This window comes from Synchiropus splendidus, chromosome 19 (assembly GCF_027744825.2).
Source record: "Synchiropus splendidus isolate RoL2022-P1 chromosome 19, RoL_Sspl_1.0, whole genome shotgun sequence".
NCBI lineage: Eukaryota > Metazoa > Chordata > Actinopteri > Syngnathiformes > Callionymidae > Synchiropus > Synchiropus splendidus.
In genome coordinates this window covers 4,915,911-4,940,353 of record NC_071352.1, presented here as the reverse complement: position 1 = coordinate 4,940,353, position 24,443 = coordinate 4,915,911, and the positions used below count along the sequence as shown (strand labels likewise).

Below are 24,443 nucleotides of genomic sequence, written 5' to 3'. Positions count from 1 at the left end.
TACAGTGGCGGATTCATCCAACTGGAGTGCCACTGGTTTCAATGAGACTGGCACTGTGCATGTTTTTCCTACAGGCCTGTAACCCACTCACCGTGATGAGTTCATAAAAAATGAATCCATGACTGAAGCCATCATGCTCTACACAAAATTACAACAAGCCATGATCACATTTTTAAAAAACAAATCAACCTCTCATCTGGAGGAACAGAACAAACAAACGTTCTTTTTGTTTATTTGTTTGTTTTTTAACTGGAAGAAGAAACGTAATGTAAACTTGCATCGAAACTATTGAAAAATGTAATACATTAAATAAATAAACACTTGGAATAGGGAACATATATTTACTATTAATAAGGTAATTATTTACTTAATAACCGCTAATAATAAGTAATTATGGTGTTGTTTAGAGTGAACTATTCCAGGGCAAAATCTACTCCGTCTTAACAAGACACTAATCGACACTTTATAACTGCTAACTGCAGTAGTTCACAATGGATGTGAAGAAAAGATGAATTAAAACAAAATGCACTGTTGATAGTTTTATTGAATGTGTAGCGAAACATGCATCAGCTAATGGGGCCCATGTGGCGTAGTTGTATCATGTTTAGTTGGGCAGCAGTTTACAAACTTAAGAGTGTAGATAACGCTGTTGAATGCACAGGCTTTTAAAAAGTTCCTAGATAACCTGCATCACTACGAGAAAGTGGGTTTGCCTGGACAAAGATGCCGCAAGAATAAACAGAGAAAGAAGGAATAAAGTGGGTGTAAAAAATGAAAATGCGGGACAGCTGGCAGCGACATCAAACTCCAGAAAAAAACAAAAAACAAAGATGCGACAGATCAGCTTCTGAAACTCTCTCCAGCTTGTTAAATCTCACAGAAGAAGAAAAAGTGTGACACAGACAGAGAGACGGAGAGAGTGAGAGGAGCAGGAGGCTTTCTGCTTATGGGGCAAAGAATATTCATCCTCATCACACCCACAGGCTGCAACAACTCATGCAGGAGATAGAAAAGAGGTGAAGAAAAGATAATAAATTGGAAATACTGGAGGTTAAAAAGCTAAAACAGAGGGAGCTGGAGAGAGAGCCGGGTGTTTTCTCATCGACTCACTGGTGGCGGCAAATGAAGGATGACAGGAAGGGAAAGGCAGAGGAGAGGAGAAGTGATGAAGATTAAAAGAGGGGAAAATGGTGAAGGCGGATGGAGAGCGAGAGGGCAGGGGATGGAGAGGGAGATGTAATTAAAGGGGAGCCGCAGCGAATTTGGCTCGGCGGAGAGTCAAACTGCAGCCATTCATTCAGTCATTTCAAACACTTCTCTGGCAAACCTTCCTTCAGCTCTGATGTTCCAGCGCCAGAGTTCAAACGTAATCTCTTTACCTGATCCCGGGGCTGCCTTGTTGCCATCCATCTTGCAGTCAATCCAAGTTTTAATATTTGTCTCATCAGTTGTGCATTATTTTTCTCGTTCAAGTCATCTTCTTCCACTTACTCCATCAGAGTCAGTTTCTATTTAAACATCCCTGGTTTCTACATCCACAGCACACTTTCACAATGCTACATTGTTCATGAATGAATTCCATTAATTTTTTTGGCTCCTCTGCGTATGCGATTAACTTAATTTTAGTTACCCGGGTAACTCAAGTCGTGCATTTTGGCCGGGAGCATGAAGACATGGACCGCATGAGGACAGCTGCAGAGTGGAGACAGATTTACTTCTTGACTGGCTGTGTTCCGTTCTGTGTTTTGTTTTGTTTTTGTGGTTGGAGGTGAACAAAAATTCTGTGGAAAACATAATTATTTTCACGTTTTTACAATTTTAAGCCTTATTCTTATTAGGCATTTTGTCACACTTTCAGCGTCTTTTTAAGATGCAGAATATTTTCCAAAAAACTGACAATTTCACACAAAAAGTTTGCGCAGCGATCAGCTCACAGTTGCTACTCTGCAAGTTAAACTTACGCTGTGATATAATTCTTCGTATTGTAACAAAAAATATCAGTGAAACAAGAAACAGCGCTATGAATTCCGGTTCCGTTCCGTCAGGAAATGGTGGAGCAGGAGAGCTACTGTATTGCGAATTCAGCTCCATTGATCTCTTTCATTGTCTGCACTGTGCCATAAAGACCTCAAGGTATAGTGACAAACAGGATTAATAGTCCTACGGTGAATTGGCATTCGCAATAAAAATTTCCAATCTGTGCTTGACACTATACTTCAATTTGCCGGGCAATAACTTCTCTGTGGACTGTTTTTTTAAGTAGTCCAGAGGGGAAATCAGTTAAGGTTGGTCTTTGTTTACATCGTGAACTTTCATTACATAAAACCAAGCGGCTGCATCAGTAACTCAAGAGTGTGCTATCGACAGGGATGACTCTGCTTTGGAGTTAGTCGAAAATCACCTTATGCTTTATAGAGCCGGCAGGGAATGTGACAAAGCACCCCTGCTGGAAGAGGCGTGATGAGAGTGCGCTCATCAGAGCGCGGTAATGGCGTCTCGGGTAGACTAATTGCGTTGGGTGTTTAGTACATTTTAGATGTGTCACCCCGACATCGACAGCTAATGGTGAAGCTACACAAAGAGATGATTCTCAGCCTCAAAGGCTTGAACAGCATGATGTCAGAGACGACTCAACCCTGTCTTTCGGCACAAACAGGTGACGTCATTCACAAACAATGGTTCGAAACACACCAGCGTCTGATGCAAACTCACCCAGAACGTATTCAACCTTTGATCGGCGCCACCGGTGGGCGAGAACTCTGACAACTTTAGAACACTTTCTGCTGCAATACACCGCTGACACAATCAAGGACACACAAGTCAGGATCTTAAAAACACTTCAATCGCTCATCCAAACTTCATAACATTAGACAACGTTACTGGCTGAGATTTTACTGTTCAAAAGTCAGTCAGTAAATAAATGAGAGCCTTTTCACTATCAACTTAAGTCGACACCTTTAAATACAAATTCTGTTATTTAAAAGCACGTATTATTTGAAAAGGTGAAGATTATGTTGGTATTTTGCATGTGAAAATTCGAAAGTCACAGTTGGATAAATGGGCTATTAGTGTTAGCAAACCCGCAACCCACACCTTTAAAAACAGACAATTAGCACTCCTTTTATTGGTCAACCACAATCGCCTGTGATGAGAAGTGTAACAAGATGAGATAGGTTTGAAGCCGGCACGCTTCAGTGCTCATCCAGCACCTGCCTCCCCCAAAGGAACAACAAGCAGAGCTTAATTTGCTCTCTCATGTGGAGAAATGTGTTGTACGCTCGCTTCACTGTGGATCCATCCCTCGGCCCGGGGATTCAAGACGAGGTCCCGAGTCTGTATCATGTCGGAGTTCCTTGACAAAGAAGGAGGAGCTGTGTCTGATCCCGCTTTATGTCTTGTCACGCTTGGAAACGTGACAGTCAGGTCTTGATATATATTTTAGGAAGTTGGTGCACGCTTCAGCAAGCGATTTGATTTGAGTTTAGGTGCAACCTTTCTACATGACATCCAGTACACTGAATTATTTAATTCAGCTTGGGATTAAAACTGAACAGGAGCGTAATAATGTGAGCAAAATAACCACTTTGTTGCAAAGCTTGACTCATGACTCACAATTAAGAATTCCGTGCTCAGTAATTTCTCCCCAATGTACTACATATAAATTGCAGATTTATAAAAAAAAAAAAAAAAAAGCTCTTTAGCTTGAATACATGGGTGAAAGCTGCAGTCTTTGAGTAGAGAACTCAGCCGCTTGTCCAAAACAATAAACTCCATTAGCATTGGTTTCTCCAGCAGTCCGCTCTGGTTAGCCTCTTGGTAGTGCTCGAATTCGGTGCGGTGACTTCAGGTCAAGCATCTTGTTTTAACTCTGTGCACATATTGCATTTTCCACATTTTCCTTGATGGAGTGGTTTTGCCAAATGACTGGCGAGTTGCAGCACCACAAGAAGTAGTGTGAGTAATAACATTACTCATCATGTATGAATATAAATAGCATCTTATTAAGAGAAAAAGGAAGAAAGTGTATATTTGTTATTTGATCGGCCGATCATAATGACGTCCTGAATGCCCATATCGGCAGCGATAAATCGGCCAGCTGATCAGTCAGTGCAGCCTGACTTTAATCCTATCACTTTCACATATGCAAATGTAATAACAATGTAAATAAGGAGAATATATAGAAGAGGCATTTGCAACTCCTCTGTACAGTACATACATTTATTTGCATGGTTTTATCTTTTCTATCAACAGTGAAAGGATTACTTGCATGAGTACTGCGACATATCTTAGCTTCAACTGACTGTAACTTGCAGGTACTTAAACTACAGTCATATGTTTTGCTCCATATTTTAGCTACTCACGCTACATACTACTGTTCGCCAATGACAAACATTTCCTTAGAAATAGAAATAAAGAGAACAATTGCATATATATTGTGCACTTAATCACAGTGGGCGAAAATGTTTGATCAAGAGGACCAGAAATGGCCCTCCAGCCAGACATTAGAGATGCCTCCCACTGACAGAACCAGGAGAAACAAACATGATGAGCAAATAGTTTGTTTCATCTTTTTTGTTGTCACTGAGCGAATTGATAGTGTTTTAAGACCGATTGTTTTGAAACTGCAGGCACATTGCGTGTCTTTTGTTTATCTCTAAACACAACATGCTCTGACACCTTGTTTCAATAAACTCATTTCAAATCCAGACCAGTTCTCTCCATCTAGGTTGGAGAGAGACTGGTACATTTAGCAGTTAAACATTGCGCTACTTGGATTCAAGACAAATTTGTACAGTAAAAACAGACTCTTAGATCTAAAGGTGAAATAAAAAGTTAATGTGTAATTGCATGTCATTAATGAAATCTCTTGGCCCTCACATTCTTCCTCAATGGAATTTGAACCCACATCTTTCACCCAGGTACCTGTTTACATGTACCCATTGAGTGAGAATAAAAGTCATATATCGACCCATATCGACGTCAACCTTTTAATGTCAGATCAAGTCATGTGGCTGCGGTGGAAGACTTGAACATGGCGCTTCTCTTTCTAATAAAAGAACAACCTTCAGGAGACAGAGAGGCTGTAATCCATGCATACACCAAAGTATAATCCACATGCCTGCTCGTGAACCACTTCTTACATAGTCATGAGGCCACTGTGAAGAGAAATGGGATCAAAAACAAACTACGGAAAGATTTATTTAAAATTCTTTGCTACTACGTCCCGCTGAGATTGTTTATTTCATCCATTGCCAGACACTTCAAACAGCAGAGAGCAGTGTGTGTCTTCTGTGATGTATATTTCATGACAGCACTACTGTTTCAGTAAGTTCATGTGTTCACTGGAGGGTGTGCGACGTGATCCCGGGTCACTTCTTTGAGATCAGGGATGTCAGCACCAGCTGACGACTAGTACTACTAGGACTGAATCTCCAAATGAGAGCCTCAGATCCAACGCACCCTGTGGGAGGCCTGAATGCTTTCTTCAGTGGGTGCTACACGGCAGTTGAACTACATTACCCCCGTCCCCGTTTTTCTTATTATTTCATTGCTTTAGAGAGATTCCACTTTTGCTGGGAAGAGCAGGTTACGTAATGTTGACCACCAGTGATTCTCCCGACTCCTGCTGCTGCGTGTTTACGTGTGTTGACAGCTTATTCATTATAGATATAGACACTCGTGGTGATACAGATTTCTGCCATTGTTCTATTTTCTGCTGCTTATCTGAGGGGGTTGGGTTGAGGGAGCTGACTTCCTTCTCCCAAGAGCTCCTCTGTGAGAGCGTTCAAAGAACAACCTGATCTGATCTGTCCAGCATGGCCGTCCTCCTCCCTGTTGCTTGGAGCAGGGATGATGCCCAAGGCGCTTTGGTTGACCTTGCTTGATGCAGAAAAGCAGTGCTGACTGGACGAGCTTAGTATTGCTACCAATATTCCCAGTGTTCTAGTAAGAGGGAAGTCTGATTCTCTTTACTTCAGATGGCGCGACCACACCTTGGATTAGCTCCATACAATGGATGGCTAGCATGAAAACTCATTCATGATCAGGGGTCACCACAGTAGGTGATGAAGAGGCAAGAGGGCTCACAATATATACTTGTGTGAGAGAGCCATTTAAAGAGAAAACCAAGGTTTAAGATGACTGTAAACATGACAAGGAACTGAAGATAAAAAGGCTTTGCTTGTTGAAAGAATACAATTGGGCAAAGGTCACACACAGACCTTGGCCCAGGTCTGCACATAAACATCCTGCAGAGCGTAATGTCTTTCGACCAAACTAACAGCCAAAAGCTTCCTTTTTTTCCCGCTGAGTTAGCGAAAGAAGAAACACTGGTCCTGACTGCTCCCTCAACACGCCCCTTTATGATAAGTTTATTAATTCCCAATGCTTAAAAATCCACTTCAGGGTTTTTTTTTCTCCCCCAAATCCAATGATGCGTGCAGTAATGTGAGGAACGTGTCAAAACACCCATTTGGTGGTCAGCGTGCTCGAATTTGTCATGACTCCTCACGACTAATTTCATGACCACTTGTGAGAAAAGACTTTTCGCTTCTGCTTTATGCGCTAATTTGCATATTTCCTCATTACTTAGGTCAATTAAGGAGAACATTTGGGTGGGCACGTTATGTAATGGTGGTGTTCTGATCATCGTATGCCGTTCCACTCCCACGTCCAGAGCTACTTAGTGGCAAAAAAAAAAAAAAAAAAAAAAAAAGGCTGCATGCGAGCCTGTGCGTGAGCTTGATGAAATAATAATAATACAAGCACAAAAATACATTTTCTTCAATGTTCTTTTTTAATTCTTCTTTACAATTGATAAAATTACACATTTACAGACGTTGTTCTTCACTTTACATTTCCATCACTTTATGGTGGTGTTTGTGTTCTACCGTAATAACTTGAATAAAAGAGCAGCAAAGTATGAGCAGCCGGCTGTTTATCAGAGAGTCTTTTGGCTTTCCATTTGATCATAAAATAAACATGCACGGTCGCAGTTCCGTCTCCGTACCTGAGATCCTTTACCTTGAATATCCTGTTACATCACCGGTGCTTCTGAACGGAATGTTGGTGTGCAGGAGAAACCGTTTTGCTTTATTACAATATATGAATGATTGATATGTTGTGGCGTTACGTCAGAATATTTCTGACACTCAGGTGACACTCCCTGCTCTGCACCAGTCCAGCACACCCGCGTGTGGAAGGAGTGGAACTCGCAAACACTGAATACACGCTCACGGCTACATCCCAAATGGGACAAAGGTGATGATGTGTTTGCATAATAAATTCAATTCATACTCTTCAAAAGGTAATGGAAATGAATGAGTACAACTGAATATTAACTGTTGATGATTACTTGTGAATGAACGCGAAAGTAAAAACTGTATTAATTCATAATCACGATTACAACAGGAAGTTCTGACACACAAACGCCGCTCTAGTTTAAATCCAGGAACTCACACGTAGTTCTATGACCCAGCAAGACTCCGGCGTGGAGGGGCTCGGTGAACCTGGTCCGGACTTGGTGGAGGACAGTCATGGTTTCCGAGACTCTATAGAAGGACAGTAGACCAGCAGAGTGGTCCAGGAACACCCCCAATTTGTTGGATGGATATTCAGAGATGGTTGTTGTGACTTTACCGTGTCGAAATATGCAGCTTACGTTGTCAGAGTAAAGAGACCAAGATTCAATATTGTCCCCGAACCCGCTTTCTTCGCCCTCTCTGATGATGCTCTTGTACGCAACTGCGGCATAAATTCCTCCTCCGCTCCACTCCACCTCCCAATAGCAGCGTCCAGTCAGAGTCTCTTTGCTCAGGACCTGAGAGTACGTGGTGAATCTGTCAGGATGATCTGGATGAAACTGATCTTCTTCCATTTTTGTCACTCTCCTGTTTCCGTCCGACAACTGCAACTTAGACTCGGCGGTGTTTGGATCCAGCGTGATGTCACGCAAATATCTGAGGAACTGTGCCCTGGTCTGGGGCTCAGCTACCATCTGAAAATGCTCCTCTGGTGTTAGTGTCGAGCAGAAGTTTGTCCAGGAGTCCCTCTGATAGTCCTGAAGTTGACATCTGCACACCGAAACAGCGGCTGCCACTTCCTGAAGGTAGCAGTGAGGCTCTATACCGTTTGCGGATGAGAATGTTTCTTCTGGGACCGATGAGTGTGAGGAGAAGTTCTGGAGAAACTGAATGTGGCTGTCGATTTGAGACAGCTTCTCCAGCTCGGCATCTTCCTTCTTAAGTTCCATGATTTGCTGCTCAAGCTGCTCACAGAGTCCCAGGACATGTGCCAGGTCACCCTCCCACTGGGATGTGATCTTCTGTTCCACACTGGACTGTCTTTTTTGGAGAAGACTTATCATCTTTCCAAAGATTTGTTGACAGACATCCAAAGCTTTATCAGCGGAGAGATTGATGCTCGCCACCTGCTGCTCATACAGCTTCAAATCTTTCTCCTTGCTCTGAATACTCTGCTGGAGCCTAGTCCGTCTGCGATCCACCTCTTTCTCTCGCTCAACTCTCGCTGCTTCAGTTGAGACCATGTCGTGGCCTTTGTGTTGGTGGACAGCACAGACAGAACAGATGCCCTGCTGATCAACACAGCAGTAGAGCTTCATCACATCATCATGGTGAGCGCAGATGCTGTCTTGCAGCTCCTTGGATGGCGCAACCAGTTTATGCCTCTTAAAGGCTGGACCCTCTAAATGAGGTTGGAGGTGCTCATCACAATAAGACACCAGACACACCAGACAGGACTTTTGCGCTTTCATTTTCCGTTTGACACAGAGATCACAAGCCACGTCGTCCGGTCCTGCATAAGCAGACGCATGTCTTCTCTTGCTCTTCCGCTCATCCACCAACTCTGCTAACAAGCAGTTCTTCTTCAGCCGTGGCCTTGGTGTGAAGGTCTCTCTGCACTGAGGACATTTGCAAACATCCCTGCTGGTGTCCCAGTAACGTTCGAGACAGCCCAAACAAAAGCTGTGTCCACACGGAGTCGTGACTGGAACCTTCAGTAAATCCAAACAGATGGGACAGGTGATGAGTCCTCCGTCGCTTGGACTTCGCGGTGACTCCATTTCACTGTTCACTGACACTGACTATAAACAGGAAACAAGCTCTGACATATCTGTTTCACTTTTGCTCTTACTAGTCGGCTTCTAGCTCAGGGCCGTCCCCTTTCATGGGTCACGCCCAAACAGGAAGTAAATATTTCTGGTGAAGCGAGAGTCATAGGCAGATGATGACTATTATGTTTTTCCGATAACTGCTGCTTGTTTCTGGAAAGAACCTAGTAAACCTTACCTAACCTTGACTCACATCAAGGGAGGAGGAAATAAGAGGGAGTTACCAAAAAATAAAGAAAGCAATGACACAACAGAAAAGGATAGGAAATATGAAATATAAGAAGACAAAATATGAGGGTTAGGCAAATTAATAAGTAAAATTATATGTTAGGTTAGAGAGCATATATTACCATAAATAAACTATGTTTATTATCAGAATAGTAGCCCGTAATGGATCATTTTAAAGTACTTATGTGTCTCTTGCTGCGTAAAAAACAGTGTCTGGACTCAACACAATCTCACTGTATTTCACAAAAAGTCTGCCGAAGATGACAGTTTGACAAGCAAACTTTCCCCACAGAGCAGATTTGCCGATGAGGACACCAAGAGATCTGTGAACTTCGCCCAGCGCTAATTCATCCCCGCAGGCAAGGAGCACTCCTCTGTCTGTAGAGAGCGCTTCCAGGTTGTCTTTTTTTCTTTTTTTGGGCTTGGCCGGGTTTCAATGAGGACACTGGCACGTATTGTCTCTCACACCCACTGTGAAATAACATAAAAGTAGAGCAATAAAAGAGGGAGTGTGTCGTCAGAGACTCGGCCTGGTGTTATTTTAAACCCCAGAAGCATGTCAGGGTGAGATTATCGAGGTGGCCGACTAGAAAAGTGGCCTGTTTACTACCTTCCAAGCAGGAGATGAAGAAAGTTGAATACTCAGAACATCATCAAGACTGTTTGCAGGCAATTCTAAAAGCAGTAAAATGACAGGGCAAAAACATATTCCAACCAAGTCATGAAGAAATAACGGGAGAATGACACTTTTTCAACTCCTTAACACTTGTTCTGTATCATTAGCTCATGCAGCCCTTTTATTATGTACAGTTCCACCTTGACTGTCTGAAATCCTCCACCACCTTCTCTCTTCGCACCTTTCTCTTAATCATAGAAACCATCGCCCACCTCCTCTCCCCACCGTTGTGTCTTCATTTTCTTCTCCTCTCTTGTTAGACAATGCGGCTTTCATGCCTCCTGCGCTACCTTCTTCCCCACCCACGACCTATTTCTCGCGAGCTTTTTTCACCTCCCTGACACATATATGTTCTCGCTACTTTACATTCACTCCAAATCAATAATTCACCTCAACTGGCCTTCTGGGTCTGGAGACAGAACAAACCACATGGCCTTGTGTTGCCACCCGCTGATCTGGCTCCACTGCCCGCGCAGTCACCTTAAATTTAGCAGTATGTCATGACATTGATAGCCATATAATATCTTGCAACCTAATTTTATCTTAAATATATTCTGCCATAATCCGGCCTGAGGCGGCTCTAGGTTCGGAGTAAACCTTTGTCTACTCTTCTCCTGTGGCTTTAGTGTAGCCCCTGTGCTTGAGTGGGCGTTCTCAGGGCACTCTTGTTTCCTCCCACATTCCAAAAAGCTACAGAGCCTAATTGTTCACTCACTCCTGTTTTTCCATGTGAGTGCTTGTCTGTCTGTATATGCCTTGAAACAAACAGCAACCCCTTAGGGCTGGTCCATTATGGCAAAAATGATCATCTCGATGATTTTTATTCATATCATAATCTCGTCATTGATGTTTCAAACGTTATTGAACAATGATCTACAATTAAACAATGTGTAAAATGTAAACAATAATTTAACAGTTATATTTAACCTTCATCATGTAGGTTAAATGTTTCTCTCGATAAAGTTGAGCTGGCACTTGACTGGGATGCATAGATTTTTCTGTGGGTCTGTTGTTGTAAGAAGTGATTTCACATTCCAAAGTTTTTTTTTTTCATCATTTTTCATGAGATCATGAGAGAAGTCACTCTTTAAATTATAACACTTCGCTCTTCCTGCGTCTCTGCAGCGTGATGTATGACAAGGAGCGCTTGTTTTCATCACCCCTGTCTCAGGTAGAGAGCGAGCGATTGGTCCACTTCCAAATAATCGGTGGTTTTCGAAACATCTCCAACAAGCAGCTATCACTGCTTCACTGCTTCTCAGAGGTTCTGACGCTGAATACTAAGCCGCCGTTGTTCCAAGTCGGGAGCTAACAGTGGCTAATATTAGCGTCCAACACGCTGCGTAAACAGAGGCTCTCTTGCTGACAGGCAGAGCCTCGCACTACTCTGTGTAGTGGGCTCACTGAGCCTTCCGGACGAGGCGTGGTGCAGCGTTTGGATGCAGCGGGACAGAATGACTAATGACCCTACAGTCATTTTGGTCACCGTAATCGTGTGGTCTTGACCAAAAGAACAAGATCTATCCTTTCTTAAAAGCAGTGATTAAAAAAAAAGACTTTCCTTCTCAAGGAATACTGCAACATCCTCTCAACTTCCTGCTTCTTTCCTGCTGAATAAAGAATTGCCCTAGATGTGTTGATCCACCTCTCTGCTGCTTTCCAGGATCGCACGAGGATTACATAATCCGCAACAAGTGATGTAATCCCCATATCATTTAGCCGTCAACCTCAACAACCTTACTGTCTGCGGAACTCCCAAAACAGAATGAGTCACAGCACTGATGGTGACGAGCACACGGTTAACATACAAGTCGCATCTACCGTCAACAGTAACTATTTTGAGACTTTGAATATCTGGTCATATCCTTATGTGTGTGGTTTATCAATCCTCAATGCAGCAGTGTCTATTGTTAGCTGTGACTATTCCATACAAATGAGTAATTGTGTCTGAGATTTAAAAAAAAACAATTGCTCTTTTCATTAACTCCTTGTGACCTCTTAAACATGCGGGTCAAATATTGAAGAATATTGAGATACATGAGGTTCTCTCTGGGAGTGAGCAGGATGGATAGCATCAGGAAGCAGTAGATCAGAGGGCCAGCACATGTCAGGTGTTTAGGAGACAAAGTCAGAGAAGCTACATGGAGATGGTTTGGACATGTACAGAGGAGAGAGAGCCAGTACATTGGTAGGAAGATGTTGAGGTTGGAACTGCCAGGCAAAAGGAGGTTTATGGAGGTGGTGAAGGAGGACATGAGGTTTGTAGGTTTGAGAGAAGAGGAAGCGGAGGACAGGGTGAGATGGAGGAAGATGATCCGCTGTAGCCACCCCTGAAGGGAGAAGCCCAAAGAGAAAGAAGAAGATGATCGTGCGATATTGTCTTGATATTTTATGTTTGCCATATCAATATTTCATTCATCGATACTTGGATATGCTGCAGCATGACATGTTTCATGCTAATGTTTTCTTTCTGTACACCAAGTTATTTTGTTGATTGATGAGTCATTCCTCTGTCAGACTGTGAGATTTAACCAAAAGTCTAACTGGACTTATGTCATAAAAATTACCTTGTTTTTACACATATAATATTGTAGTGGATTATGTATTTTTCCCCCTAAAATGATGGCTCTAATGACAATATATTGCTCAACTTACAGTATATATTGCAACGTATCGTATCGCCACTCCAGTATCGGGATACGTATTGTATCGCAAGATACCTGCCGACACTCAGCCGTAGTCTGCATGTGTTGTGGTACCTAGAGGAAAGCCATGGGGAAAACATTAAAGAGTCCTCACGTTGAATTTTAGGATCCTAATGAGGATATCAGCCAACAAACAGAGTGAGATGCTCAAATCGTCTCCCTCTCTATGAATATATATTTGAAATCGAAGCAGCGGGGTTCTACCGCACTAGAAACAGCGAAGCCAAGGTTATTTGGAAACTTTTTTCCGAGCTGTGTAATGAAGTCTGCCACCTGCTGAGCGCTGCCGTGAGCCTTTCAATAATCTCGCTTTTGCACCGGAGCTTCCTAATTTAATGTGTTTTCCCTTTGAAGAATATGAACGATGTTTTTTAAAGATCTTAACTCAATGTGCAATTTGTTTTCTAGCTGGAGCTGATTAAATGTAGACCTGCGTTTGCCGATGACATCGCTTCTGAAGTACTTTTGAACCAGAACATATTGACCATTAAGTGTGAAATTATTTCCAACTTCTGTCTCAGCTGCATTTTTCACGAGGAGCTTCAAACCGCTACTTTAGAGAGTCTCTTTGTTCATGCAGTTACAAATCAGCCGATCGTCCACAGAAAGACTGAGGTTGCATTATAATGTTGCCGTGGAAACGATCCGAAATGACTTTTTCAGGTCTAAATTCTTTACATTCCAACGACAGCCATCGCAGGTCTCAGTTTAAGGCGACTCCTCGATCAATAATCCCATTATAGCCACAGAGGCTCCTTCAATCGTGGTGATTGAGTTTGGAGGGAGGAGCCGCTGCTTCTTGGTGGAGCAGGATGGATGATCTAATGGAGTGAGTCTAAGCAATATGCCGCACACAAACACACCCCCTTGTTGTGGGAGTATCACTCACAATCAGAGTTTGCTTGGCCAAACTCGTGTTTTCAAAGGTAATTCAAGGATTTCGGTGAAACTTAAACCCTTGAAAAACACTCAGTCCAGCCTACACATTGTTGCTCCATCATTTTTAGAAATTGAAAAACCAATGTCACCAGCTGTCAAAATGGTGGCAGTTACATAGATGTTACACATGAGCTGCTCATTATAGGTGCGATAGAACCATGTAAAAGCTGAGTTGCTCCAAAGACCCTAGACATGCAATGAAGCCATCACATTCATCGGGGAATTGCTTGCTCATTTTCAGCGGTTAAATTTGTTCATAGGGACAAAGACGCACCAGTGACAAGACAAAATGTTCTGAGTCGCCTCAACTGCCGACAGAGTTTGGCAGCTCAAGACAGGAGTGTGCTGCAAAGTGATATGTCAATGTTCTCATCAGCATCACTGATGAAAATGATGCTGTAATGAATTCAAATGAGGGTGAACAAAATATCAAACTCTCATGAGTGTACTGTGTTGTTGTGCTTGTTAAAGTGGCAGTGAATCACTCTTCAATTCATCAGGATGCGACGTCAGTCTTGGTGGCTGAAGTCTGAATGACTCACAGAAAACACTGTGGTTGGTTCCCTCAAACCATTGTTCGCTCAGATCTCATCCATCTGCATCAATTTCCCTGGAAATTTCAAATTTTACTGGTGACATTCCTTGAAAACTATTCCTCAAAACAGGTTTGAACGCCACACCTGTAGTTGTGATAGTGAATTTAGGCACGACTTAGTGGACCGGATTTGACCGCTGGGCCATGAGTTGATGATCTTTATACACTATCATAGTATCAAGTAGCACTTATTTATTTTATTTTTTCGCATCTGGAGTTGTGATTTTGGATCAAACATTTATGTAGTCAGCCATCAAGGTACGCCGCCGTTGACCGCCGAGACATTTGCGAGATGACAGGACTCTGAGCTGCCGCTCCAGTCTGGGGAGTTTTCCGTGCAAGGGAACGTCTCTGATCGACCGCAGAGGCTCCTGCTCACAGCGGTTCATGTGAGGAGACAGTCGTCATGCCAACCATGACTGAAAGCTCCACACGTGGAGAGCAGCTGTGGCACTGAGGGACAATGTGTGGTGGTGATGTGACTGCAAACACGACACCGTTAGGCAGGCCGCGGTCTTGTTAGCCACAAGAGTCGCGGCTACTGCTTCTCTATTCATACCAGCAGAGTGTAACGTTTACAAAGCAAAATGTGCTCCCACTCGTTGTTTGATCTAAATGTCAAAATATTTTCACAGTTTTGCATTCCATTCAATATAACCTCTGACTAACCTTCCTCCACACTTGTGCCACCACACTGAAATTACTTGTTGTATTAAGTGGCATATTCATATATTTTTTTCATTTCTGCGATGTTTGCATATGCTACTGCACAGTGTCTATTCCCATACCTGCTATATACAGTTGTGTAAGACAATGAAAAATATTATTTTATGCTCACAGATGAAGGTAAAATACTGTCTTTGCGTATTAGAGGTTGGGGTGTTTTTTATTGGACTTAAATATGAAGACTTATGATCATATTACACCCATTCACTTAAGTTCACTCAACTGCACGATCCAGTTTGAGTGACTTTTTTGCCAATAAAAAGAAAATATTGCAGCCAGATTTTCACATTTTGCCAATGATAATCTGTCCTTTAATATTATAATAGTTTGTTTATTATCTAGTGACACCATGAGAAATAACATTCTCAGTTTTTAGACATCAAAAATATGAGGAAAGTATCACATCCGATTGATGCGCTCAACTTGGAGTTTGAACTTGCTGCAAGGTGAATTTCTATATAGCTATATTTCTTTCGACTCCACCTTCTCCTCCATGCGAACATCAAGTCACCGATTAATTCCGTTGTCGCTGTTGAATACGACCAAGCAAACATGATTCCCACCGAGTCGAGAAAACCTCTTCCCGCTAATGTCCCTCGTCAAGACCTCAGCACACGAGGGATTAAAAGAGAGAAGAAATAATTACACCAATTAATTCTCTAACTTTATCTACGGCTGACACATGCAGGAGCCCGGCGCAGCACGGACGGAATATAATAGCTGTGTTAAGTGGAGTGTTGTCAGTGCTAATGACAGTGTTGCTCCCTGAGTCAGTGTGGGAGATGTTCCAATGCCAGTCTGTGAGCAGCCAACTATTGCTCAGCCGCTTCCTATAGGACAACAGATATACACATGCAAAGCATGGGAGCATTTGTATCGTCCTCAGAGGACGACAGTTCTCATAGGAGAAGCAACAATGTAAAAAAAAAAGTCTTACTTTTTAGCTGTATTGTCTTCTCAGGAACAAGGTTTGTGTGACTGTCGCCTTCAGGAAGCTTCCACCTGTCAGAGGGCGATGTTCTTTCTGTGCTCACTTATGGTCCTGCAGCGATATCGATCAACCTGTGCCTGAAAACACAAAAAAAGATCACATTTTTGGTCAATTGTGTGCTTTATCATTCAAAGCAAAAGCTGTTTTGTGTTGCTGTACATGAAATTGGAATCGTTTTATCGCCATCAATAAAAGAGATGAAAGAAAAAGGCCTTGAAACCAAAGTAGAAAATGAGAGATAACCTGTTTTAGGTACTGAGTCGAGGTGTTAGCATTCCAGGGAGAGGTGTGTTGATGCTGCCCTTGCTGCTCACACGTTGTGTTATTTATCTTGCGCAATATTGGAAAACACCACTATCAGTAAAACAAATGTATATATCTGTAAAGATGTTGCATGGTGCTGCAACTTCACAGCGAGGTCACTGTTTCAAATTGTGTGGCATTAGCTAGAGGCATTGAGTTTGGAGCGAACCTTTCTGTGTGGGTTTCCTTTGGGCACTCTGATTTCCTCCCACATGATTGTCTTTAAATGTCAGAATGTTGTTAATAGCAGTTTTGGAGTTGTTCTTTAATTTACAAGAGATGCTACTGTTGCAGTGCAATATGGGATTCGTCATGGCCCATGCATAGGTATTCCGAGGGCATGATGTGGCCCACAAGCCTCGGGTTTGACTTTCTTGCTCTGATAAGTTGATATCGGGCTGATAGTTTGAAAGCAATAGGTCAAAATGTATATATAAATCTAGCACAATGAACTGTACCTACAGTGCAGTCAGTTAAAATAAATTAATAATAAATAAAATTACAAATATAAAAAATTGAAAATTATTTTATTCAGTGTTCGATCAAGTCGAACTTTAACCCTCCACTCTTTGACCCTCCTGTGATGCTTCACTTACGTGAACGCCATGGAGACGGTCGACTGTTACAGAGTAACCAGGACAGTAATGGCAGACGATGCTTCAGAGGGTCGCAGGGTGCCAGACAGCTTCATCAGAGTGTGGTGATACACGTATAATGAGAGGTTACCTGTCTTCCTGCTTCTGTCACAGAGCAGGACAACTGTCAGAGCACCTCAAGCTGTCAGTACACAACACACTGACTATCTATGAATAATTTGTGCAAATAACTGTCATCCAGAGCTTCTCTTTCTCCTCATCCTCCAGCAATTTCGCCTTCTCAATGACAAACACACACACACACACGCCGTGTTCCCTTCACTCCTCTGAGCATCACATTGAATTAAACAGCTTCCTTGGACACTAACAACCAAGTTTCCTATCTAAAATGAATCTATTTGAATTTCGGGTGCGTTGTATTATTCGCAGCATCTGCTAAAACAGAAATAATTCCTGAAAACACGCAGCAACACACGGAGTGTCTCAGTCGTCTCAACAAAACCCCGCTGGCTGTCTCAAAGTGAGTTCACTGTGACATCCCATAATACTCCACTGATCCTGCTCCTCACTTCGACTTTAAATAGCTGCATCAAACTTGTTCCAGTTTTAAAACAGCCGGCTGACAGGCACAAACAACACGCTTCGTCATCATTCGAGCACATAAACACTCTCAAAATTTACTTTCACACAGATGGTTAGCCTGTAGCGACTTTTCCTAGCCTCCGTCAAATGTGTAATTAACATTAACGTCAGTCAAACTCTTACTTACACTTGATTTTGCAGTGCAGAAAAATACTGCATGTGATGATGATGCTTTTGTGACACAAAGGTTGGACTAATGGACTAAGAGGTACAGACAAGACAACACACGGAGCAAACACAGCCTAAGTTAAAGCACGAGCTTTGAAGACGTAAGTCAAGTTTTTCTCCTTAAATATTACAATAAATCCCCACAGGCCGACTTTACATGAAGCTGAAGCTGTCACACCACTGATGCTAACTTCTCATCCATCTGTGATCTTCCTCCTCTGATATCAGATCATATCGCGTCTGTAAATAATCTCATCTATTTTTTGAAAATGTGGTTCCAGGAGCTCATTTAAGAAGGAGAAGCTGAACCCCATTTTCACTTTGGTATACGTTCCCCAGTACTTCCTCACCATCAACCCAATATGAAGAATCAGATGGGTCACATGAAAACCTTCACTGAACTGTGCTGTCTGTTAACATATTTATGTTCATTTGTCGGAGCAGATAGAAGAGACGAGGCGGAGAAGTCTCTTTCTTCTGCAGCTCAGAAGTGGATCAGTGAATCAGCTGTTGACACAATGACAGTGTTGGAAATGAATCAGTCAAACTCCATTACAGTCTCACCAACCACATATGAATACAAATGTCTGAGTCAGTCATGGGACAGCCCAGATTCTGACCCAACATGAGGGAGTGTAAAAGCAATATAGAGGTGAGATGAATAAGACTTTTGGTCCATCTGGGATGTTGTTCATTTATTGTTGTTCCCCTTCGACTGAGTCAAATGGAATCTGTGGGTTTAGAAGCCCTCCGCCTGCTGGCGCTGTCATGACAGCCTCCAGTTTCTCGGGTGTTTTTTATGTTGTGGATACACAAGATCCTCAACTGCTTGTCAGAGAAGCATTTAGGGCGATAATGACTGTCTGGAGCGACCAATCGAATTGCTTTTTCATGCTCGCATGACCGTCACTGGCTCAAGTAGGCTTGACGGTGAGTTGGTGAGAGGATGAGTCGCAAATATGCTGGTGCTGAGACGGATAGCAGACCTCCACCAAGCCTTGACTTTGTAGTGTGCCGTTCTGGCTGCAATAATTTCTGTCTACTTAGAGACAAATGAGTAATGTTGAAAGAAAGATTGAGCAACAACAGTATCCCTGGTGATGAAACATTGATGATTAGATGTCCTGTTTTTCTTAACAACCACAAATACACTTGTTTAAAAAAACACTTGTTTTACACTATGTTTAAGTCTCAGCGTTTGATGGCATTTCGGTGATCCTCACTTTCACCGGTGCTCCACAAGACACTGGATTTCTGAGTTAATCCAAACACAGCAAGTGACGGACAAGCAAGGTAACGCGAAGGGACATTCATTGTGTATAGTACGACAACAAAGTAGATTTGATACAGAAGCCATGAGGCCGTCGGCTTTGCTAACCCTCAAATTTCTTTGTAGTGCTGCGTTGACAAATCAATTGTGTTCCGGCGTATTCATTCCTTCACTGTTGCGGGGCATTGCTGCCAGTCACAACTTTGACAGGTGAACACACAAACATGTTTCATCGTCACACCCATTGACTATTTAGGCCCAACAATTTTCTGGAATTACACCACTCATGTGAAAGCATGGGATCAGTTTCAGGTATTGAACATGAAGTACAGGCTCCTGTGATGTCTGTATGTGGGCTCTGGTGTTGGGGGGTCTCCTCCCTCTCAGACCTACTCAGAATCCACAGAGTTGTCTAAGGCTGTGTCGCATTTCTCCCCCTAACACTAGCACTTAACACTAATAATAATAATAATAATGCATTTTATTTAAATGAACACTCAAGGACACTGTACAGGAAGTAAGAACAATAACAGTAAAAGAGCAATAAAATCAATAAAAACACGCACAAAAAGACAGAAAATGGAATGTAGCACTTGGGTTTTGAGTGCCCTCCACTATGGAGCGCCCTCTGACGACACTTCATGACGTCACGTAAAGACAGCGTGTCATTGGCCGCCGTGCTGTGTTTTGTTTCCTGCATGTTGGAGACGTTTTGGAAATGTCAGCTCCAGCGTTTTTTGCACCCTCTTGCATCGGCACCGATCATCTCACTTGGTTTGGTGAACCAACGGAGAAGAAATGTTGCGGTGATAGATCTGTTGCTAACGGATGCTAACGTTAGCCTAGATGCTAGCCCACTGTTGTTTGTTCAGAAGAAATAAAAACATACTGTTGTACATACGTGTTGCATTGTTCATGTTGTGGGACACGGTCAACCATGTGGCTCGCTAACATGTGATACCAGAGAAAGTCAACAAAGGGAAGAGTAGTCCTCGCTACTGAAATGTCCCTGTTGTCCTATCCAACATTAGTTTGAAATAAAGTACTTTGGTATCCTGAAAATCTATCCACACTTCATATTCCCGCTTGGTTTCAAGTCAGCTCCCTCGGTTTGAAGGGATCATTTCAAGTGGTGAATGGCCAGTGCCCTCGGTCTTAGGAGTATTGGGACACACTACACTGACACGTGACGCGCAGAGCCCAGTGGGACACAGCCTAAATACAAGACAAATAGTTGACAACCAGACTGGTCTCAAGTACTGCAGCACTGGTGGGGGTTATATACTGGGACTGCAGTGAGGGGCCATCAAGCAACCATTAGGAAAAATCCTTGAAAACTAAATGGGGGAGAAAAGAATCAAGTGCTGACAGTGATATTATGCGTGATTATGAAATTTCGTTTCGTAAAAATAAAGCTCTTATTTCATGTAAAATACATTCCACATTAAAGATTCTGGATGTGTCTCCAAAATCTTTTTTCAATTCCAATGTCTTTTAAGGGACAGGGAATATGCACAAAATCGTCAAATGAAAAGGCAGAAAAGCATGGAACTTAGATTTTATTTGCACTCATATTAAAAATAAAATGGTCAGTTTTATAGTTTCACGCTGACTCTGGCAGAGCCACGTGAATACAGTCAAAGGGCCGCACTTCGCCAGGCTATGCTCTTATCAGTAGTCTCACTTCCCATTCCGAAAAGCAGCAACTGGTCCCCGCAGGGGTCTCAAAAAAAAAAAAAAACCCTTCTTTTGATGGATGGCTTGTGCGACCTTGTGCTGTGGTTCCGAGTTGTGGCCTGAATGTCATCAGTGGCTCAAGAGAGTGAAACTAATTTACTCTTAATGAGGTTATATTCAGGGGGAACTAGAGAGCGGCAGACTCACCAGGGTGTAATTGAGGTACCCTCTCGCCTCGTATCACAGTGTCGCAGTGCTGCCTTCAAAAGTGTATTATTATTTTACGACGGCTAAGACGCCGCTCTCTTTCTTTCTTTACCTGTGAGGCCTTAATTCTTCATTAACAACACAACAACCTCTGAGCCCTCGAACCTAACAAGTGCACAAACCAAGTTGCTCCCTGCAGCAGCATCTCACCACACACTGACCCCATGTTGACGGGTTGCTCGACGTCAGTCCTCCATCTGCCGTCCTACTTTGATGGCCGATTCTCATCCAAAGGATTCCCAGCGCTCATAACATCATCCAGATTTCTCAGGAGAGACCACGCAGGGATAACTCTGCTTCACACAGGGATAAACAACACTCCTCATCCTAGTGATAATTCGAGGAGCTTGCATCTTACTGTCATGCTTTGAGGGGCCTCGCTGAGATCATCAGCTGAATGAATCAGGAGTCATAGTTTGCAATCGGGGAGCTATCCAGACGCACGCAACAGAATCCATCTGCATCATGGCCGACAGCAGCGTCTGATTGACCTGTTTTTTGCAGTGACAAGCCTGAACCACCGGGTCCAATCAAAACCTTGTTGATATCTCCATAATACATCGCTTTAAATTAGGTTTCTAAGCCACACGAGCCACAGAGGCAGCGCACAAGATGGTTGTGCTGAAAGTGGCTGTCGACTTGTCACAAAGAAAGAGTCGCATCTCTGTTTTGGTTACTCTCCCATGAAACTCTGCTATGAAAGAACCCTGTCAGTCAACTGTCGAGCTGATGTACCTCAGCTCAAATGTCTGCCATTTTACAAAACTTTGCCTCACCTCATTGCAACTCCATGGTTGAGTCTTAAAAACTCACCACCAGCTATTCGAGTCTGTACAGTCGTCCAGTGAGCTGACTTCCCTTAAAGCAGTTCTTCTTAAATAGTGGAGCGATGCCAGGTGGGGAGCATGTGACCTCTGGGAACATACTTTTTTGCTCTACTAGAATAAAGTGTACTGTAATTCCACATCTACTCTTATATTTCACTTTTTTTTTAGGCAAATCGATGCACTAGAAGTCTTCTGTTTCAAACAAAAACATTATTCTTTATTGTAAGTCGATCTATAGTACTTAACTTTTTCTTTTCCTTGATGTTGACAAGGATACAATCTTATGCAGAGGTGTACTTATAATACTTTTATAGACAAATGATACCATTCAGAGGCAGCGGAGAGTTGTGGGGCGTGAAAATAATTGAGAAGCACTGCCTTAAAGGAAGAGATAAAAGTGTGCCACTGTATTCCACACTGTGCGGAGAACAGGTGTGTGAGTCAGCCCGGGTGGAGGAGGCAGGTGGGCCAACTGAGGGAGAAAGAAGAGCCACATCTGGTAAGTACATGTGGCCGTTAGATAACTGAGCTGAATCAACTAGACTTTGACTCATTCCAGCAGTCGTTACGTCGATGAGATCATTTAATGCCAATTAGGAGCGAGGCGGAATCCCAGCATGAGAAACAGACTGAGAGTCAAGGACCGTTGGATTTAGGGTGCAACTTAAAAAGGAGGGGTGGTTCAAATTGAGCTTCAAACAAAAAGCATCTATCGACTGCTCTCTCTCCGATCGGTCGCCCTGGTTTTGTCTGCTCCTCTCTGTCCTTGGTGCTGAAATGTGGCACTGAAGGCTCCAGAGCCTCTGAGGGATTAGACGGGTGAGGTCAGTGGGGCATTAGTGCGGTGGCGGAAGATTTAAAAATGAGACGTCATTTCGTGAGTGTGCCATTAATAGTTGGATGTAAATACCGTGCTTTCTTTCCCGCCATGCAGTCGTGATGAACCGTTGTGTGGATCGTTGTACTGTGCCTTCCACAGCCTGCTGACTCAGCAGAATTGCCGACATTGCCAATATTTTTGTATTTTGATCACTCCTGTTAATGTTTTCTGATAAATGACTCCTAAATGGGTTTTGCAACAGCCTGTCAAAGGGAGTGTCTCAGTTTGGAGTTTGGAGTTTGAGGCGCCAAATGGGACCACAGCACAGTGGTTCTGAAGGCCGATAGCGACAACATCTTTTCAGATAAACAATGTTCTTCTTGGCTGTGATCCTCTTTAGCATGTATAATCCGATTGTCAAGCTTTGTAAAATTTCCTGTTTATCCAGACAGTGATACCATCAGGGCCCGGCAGGACAGTTTTGTGTAAATACTTAACTCCAAAACAAGCTGAAAGGAGAATTTTAAATACATTCAGTGCACCCATGTCTTGCTTGCTTTCCGACGTGAAAGAGAGCCACCATACGCTGCAGCCCTTTTGACCCAGAAGAGAAAGTGCTGGTGGCTCTGTACCGCGCCACCATCAAGAGTGTTCCTGCATCGACTGTGTGAGCACCAGATGCTCAGCAGCAGATGCTCTTCAGAGGGTTATAAAAGTCATCGTTTGCCCTCGGTCTTCTCAGAAGGACATGAGCAGTTGACTGACTTTCTGCCGGGCAGGAAAATAACCCCTGTCGCCCTGTGCAGCACCTGTGCAGCCTTCTGGTGCTTAAAACACAGGACTAATATCACTAAACATCGCCATCCACCAGCGATTGAACTTTACATTTCACTAATGTGCTCTAGAATCCTGTGCCTCTCTGGTTAAGTTCATATTCTTTTGTGCACCAAACATATTTTGTTTACCATCTGTGAATGGAAATCAAGGCTTTTCTTTATGTTCTGCTGAAAGCATAAGGCTCAGATTAACTCCGGGATTGAGGCTGAATATCTTGTTCCTGTTGCTTCCTTTGCAACCCGATGAACAATTTAACCAAATTGTTCAAGCAACAAACTTAATCCATGATGCAGATGGCCAGATGGCATCATATAATCCACCTTCACGATGGTTCTGATGAAAAAAAAAAGATGATGACTGATAAGCTATTGATTTTTTTTTTTTGTTATGCCATGTATAGTTGAAGAAAAGATGTCTGAGATAGTGGCCAATAGATATGACTGAGAACATTATTTCTTGAGTTCTTGAGATTTTACTGCTGGTTTTAAAAATGAACTCCCAAACAGTTCTCACAAACCACCAAACTTCGGACCCGAGTAGACAACAGAGCCACAGGGAGTTGGTGTACTTGGTGTACGGACATTTGTTTGGGCTGCTTCGGTGCTGGAATTCAGGTGAGAGGCAAAAGAAAACCGAGAGATGCAGGAAATACACCACAGCCTGTTTTGTATTGCAACATTCACTTTCAAAAATGAAGGGACTTTATTTATTTGGAACCTCTTGTCCATCTCATTTCACTAATGCGTACGCTTCAGCCTGTTTACCTGTCTGTCTCTCTCCTCTCATTTTAAAGGGGCATCCAATTGATTCATTCTCTCGCTCACTCTATCGCTATCATCTGAGGTCCTCCAGAACGTAAACTATTATCCAAAAGTAATCGTGAATTTCTGATCATATAGAGCATGTAATGTTAGAATGAATGCTGTTTTGCGGATTAAACGTCCTCACAGAATCAATTGTTGAGAGACAGGAGCCTGGGTGATTATCCTCCCCGTCTCTTCGCTTTTCTCTCTGATCTAATACCACTTCTGTCCGTCGAAGCAGTA

General features: G+C 42.9%; 2 protein-coding genes across 2 annotated transcripts in view; both read right to left on the bottom strand.

Moving 5' to 3' along the window:
• Positions 1-24,443, bottom strand: part of LOC128751003 (protein phosphatase 1 regulatory subunit 29) — a 59,645-nt gene that overhangs the window by 23,355 nt on the left and 11,847 nt on the right. The window contains exon 2 of the mRNA XM_053851715.1: positions 15,937-16,067. The gene's annotated coding sequence lies outside the window, so the exon portion shown is untranslated. The remainder of the gene's footprint in view (positions 1-15,936; positions 16,068-24,443) is intronic.
• Positions 5,958-9,310, bottom strand: LOC128751004 (tripartite motif-containing protein 16-like). Its single transcript, XM_053851717.1, has one exon. It carries the CDS (start codon positions 9,080-9,082, stop codon positions 7,436-7,438), a length of 1,647 nt encoding a protein of 548 aa, XP_053707692.1. The 5' UTR covers positions 9,083-9,310; the 3' UTR covers positions 5,958-7,435.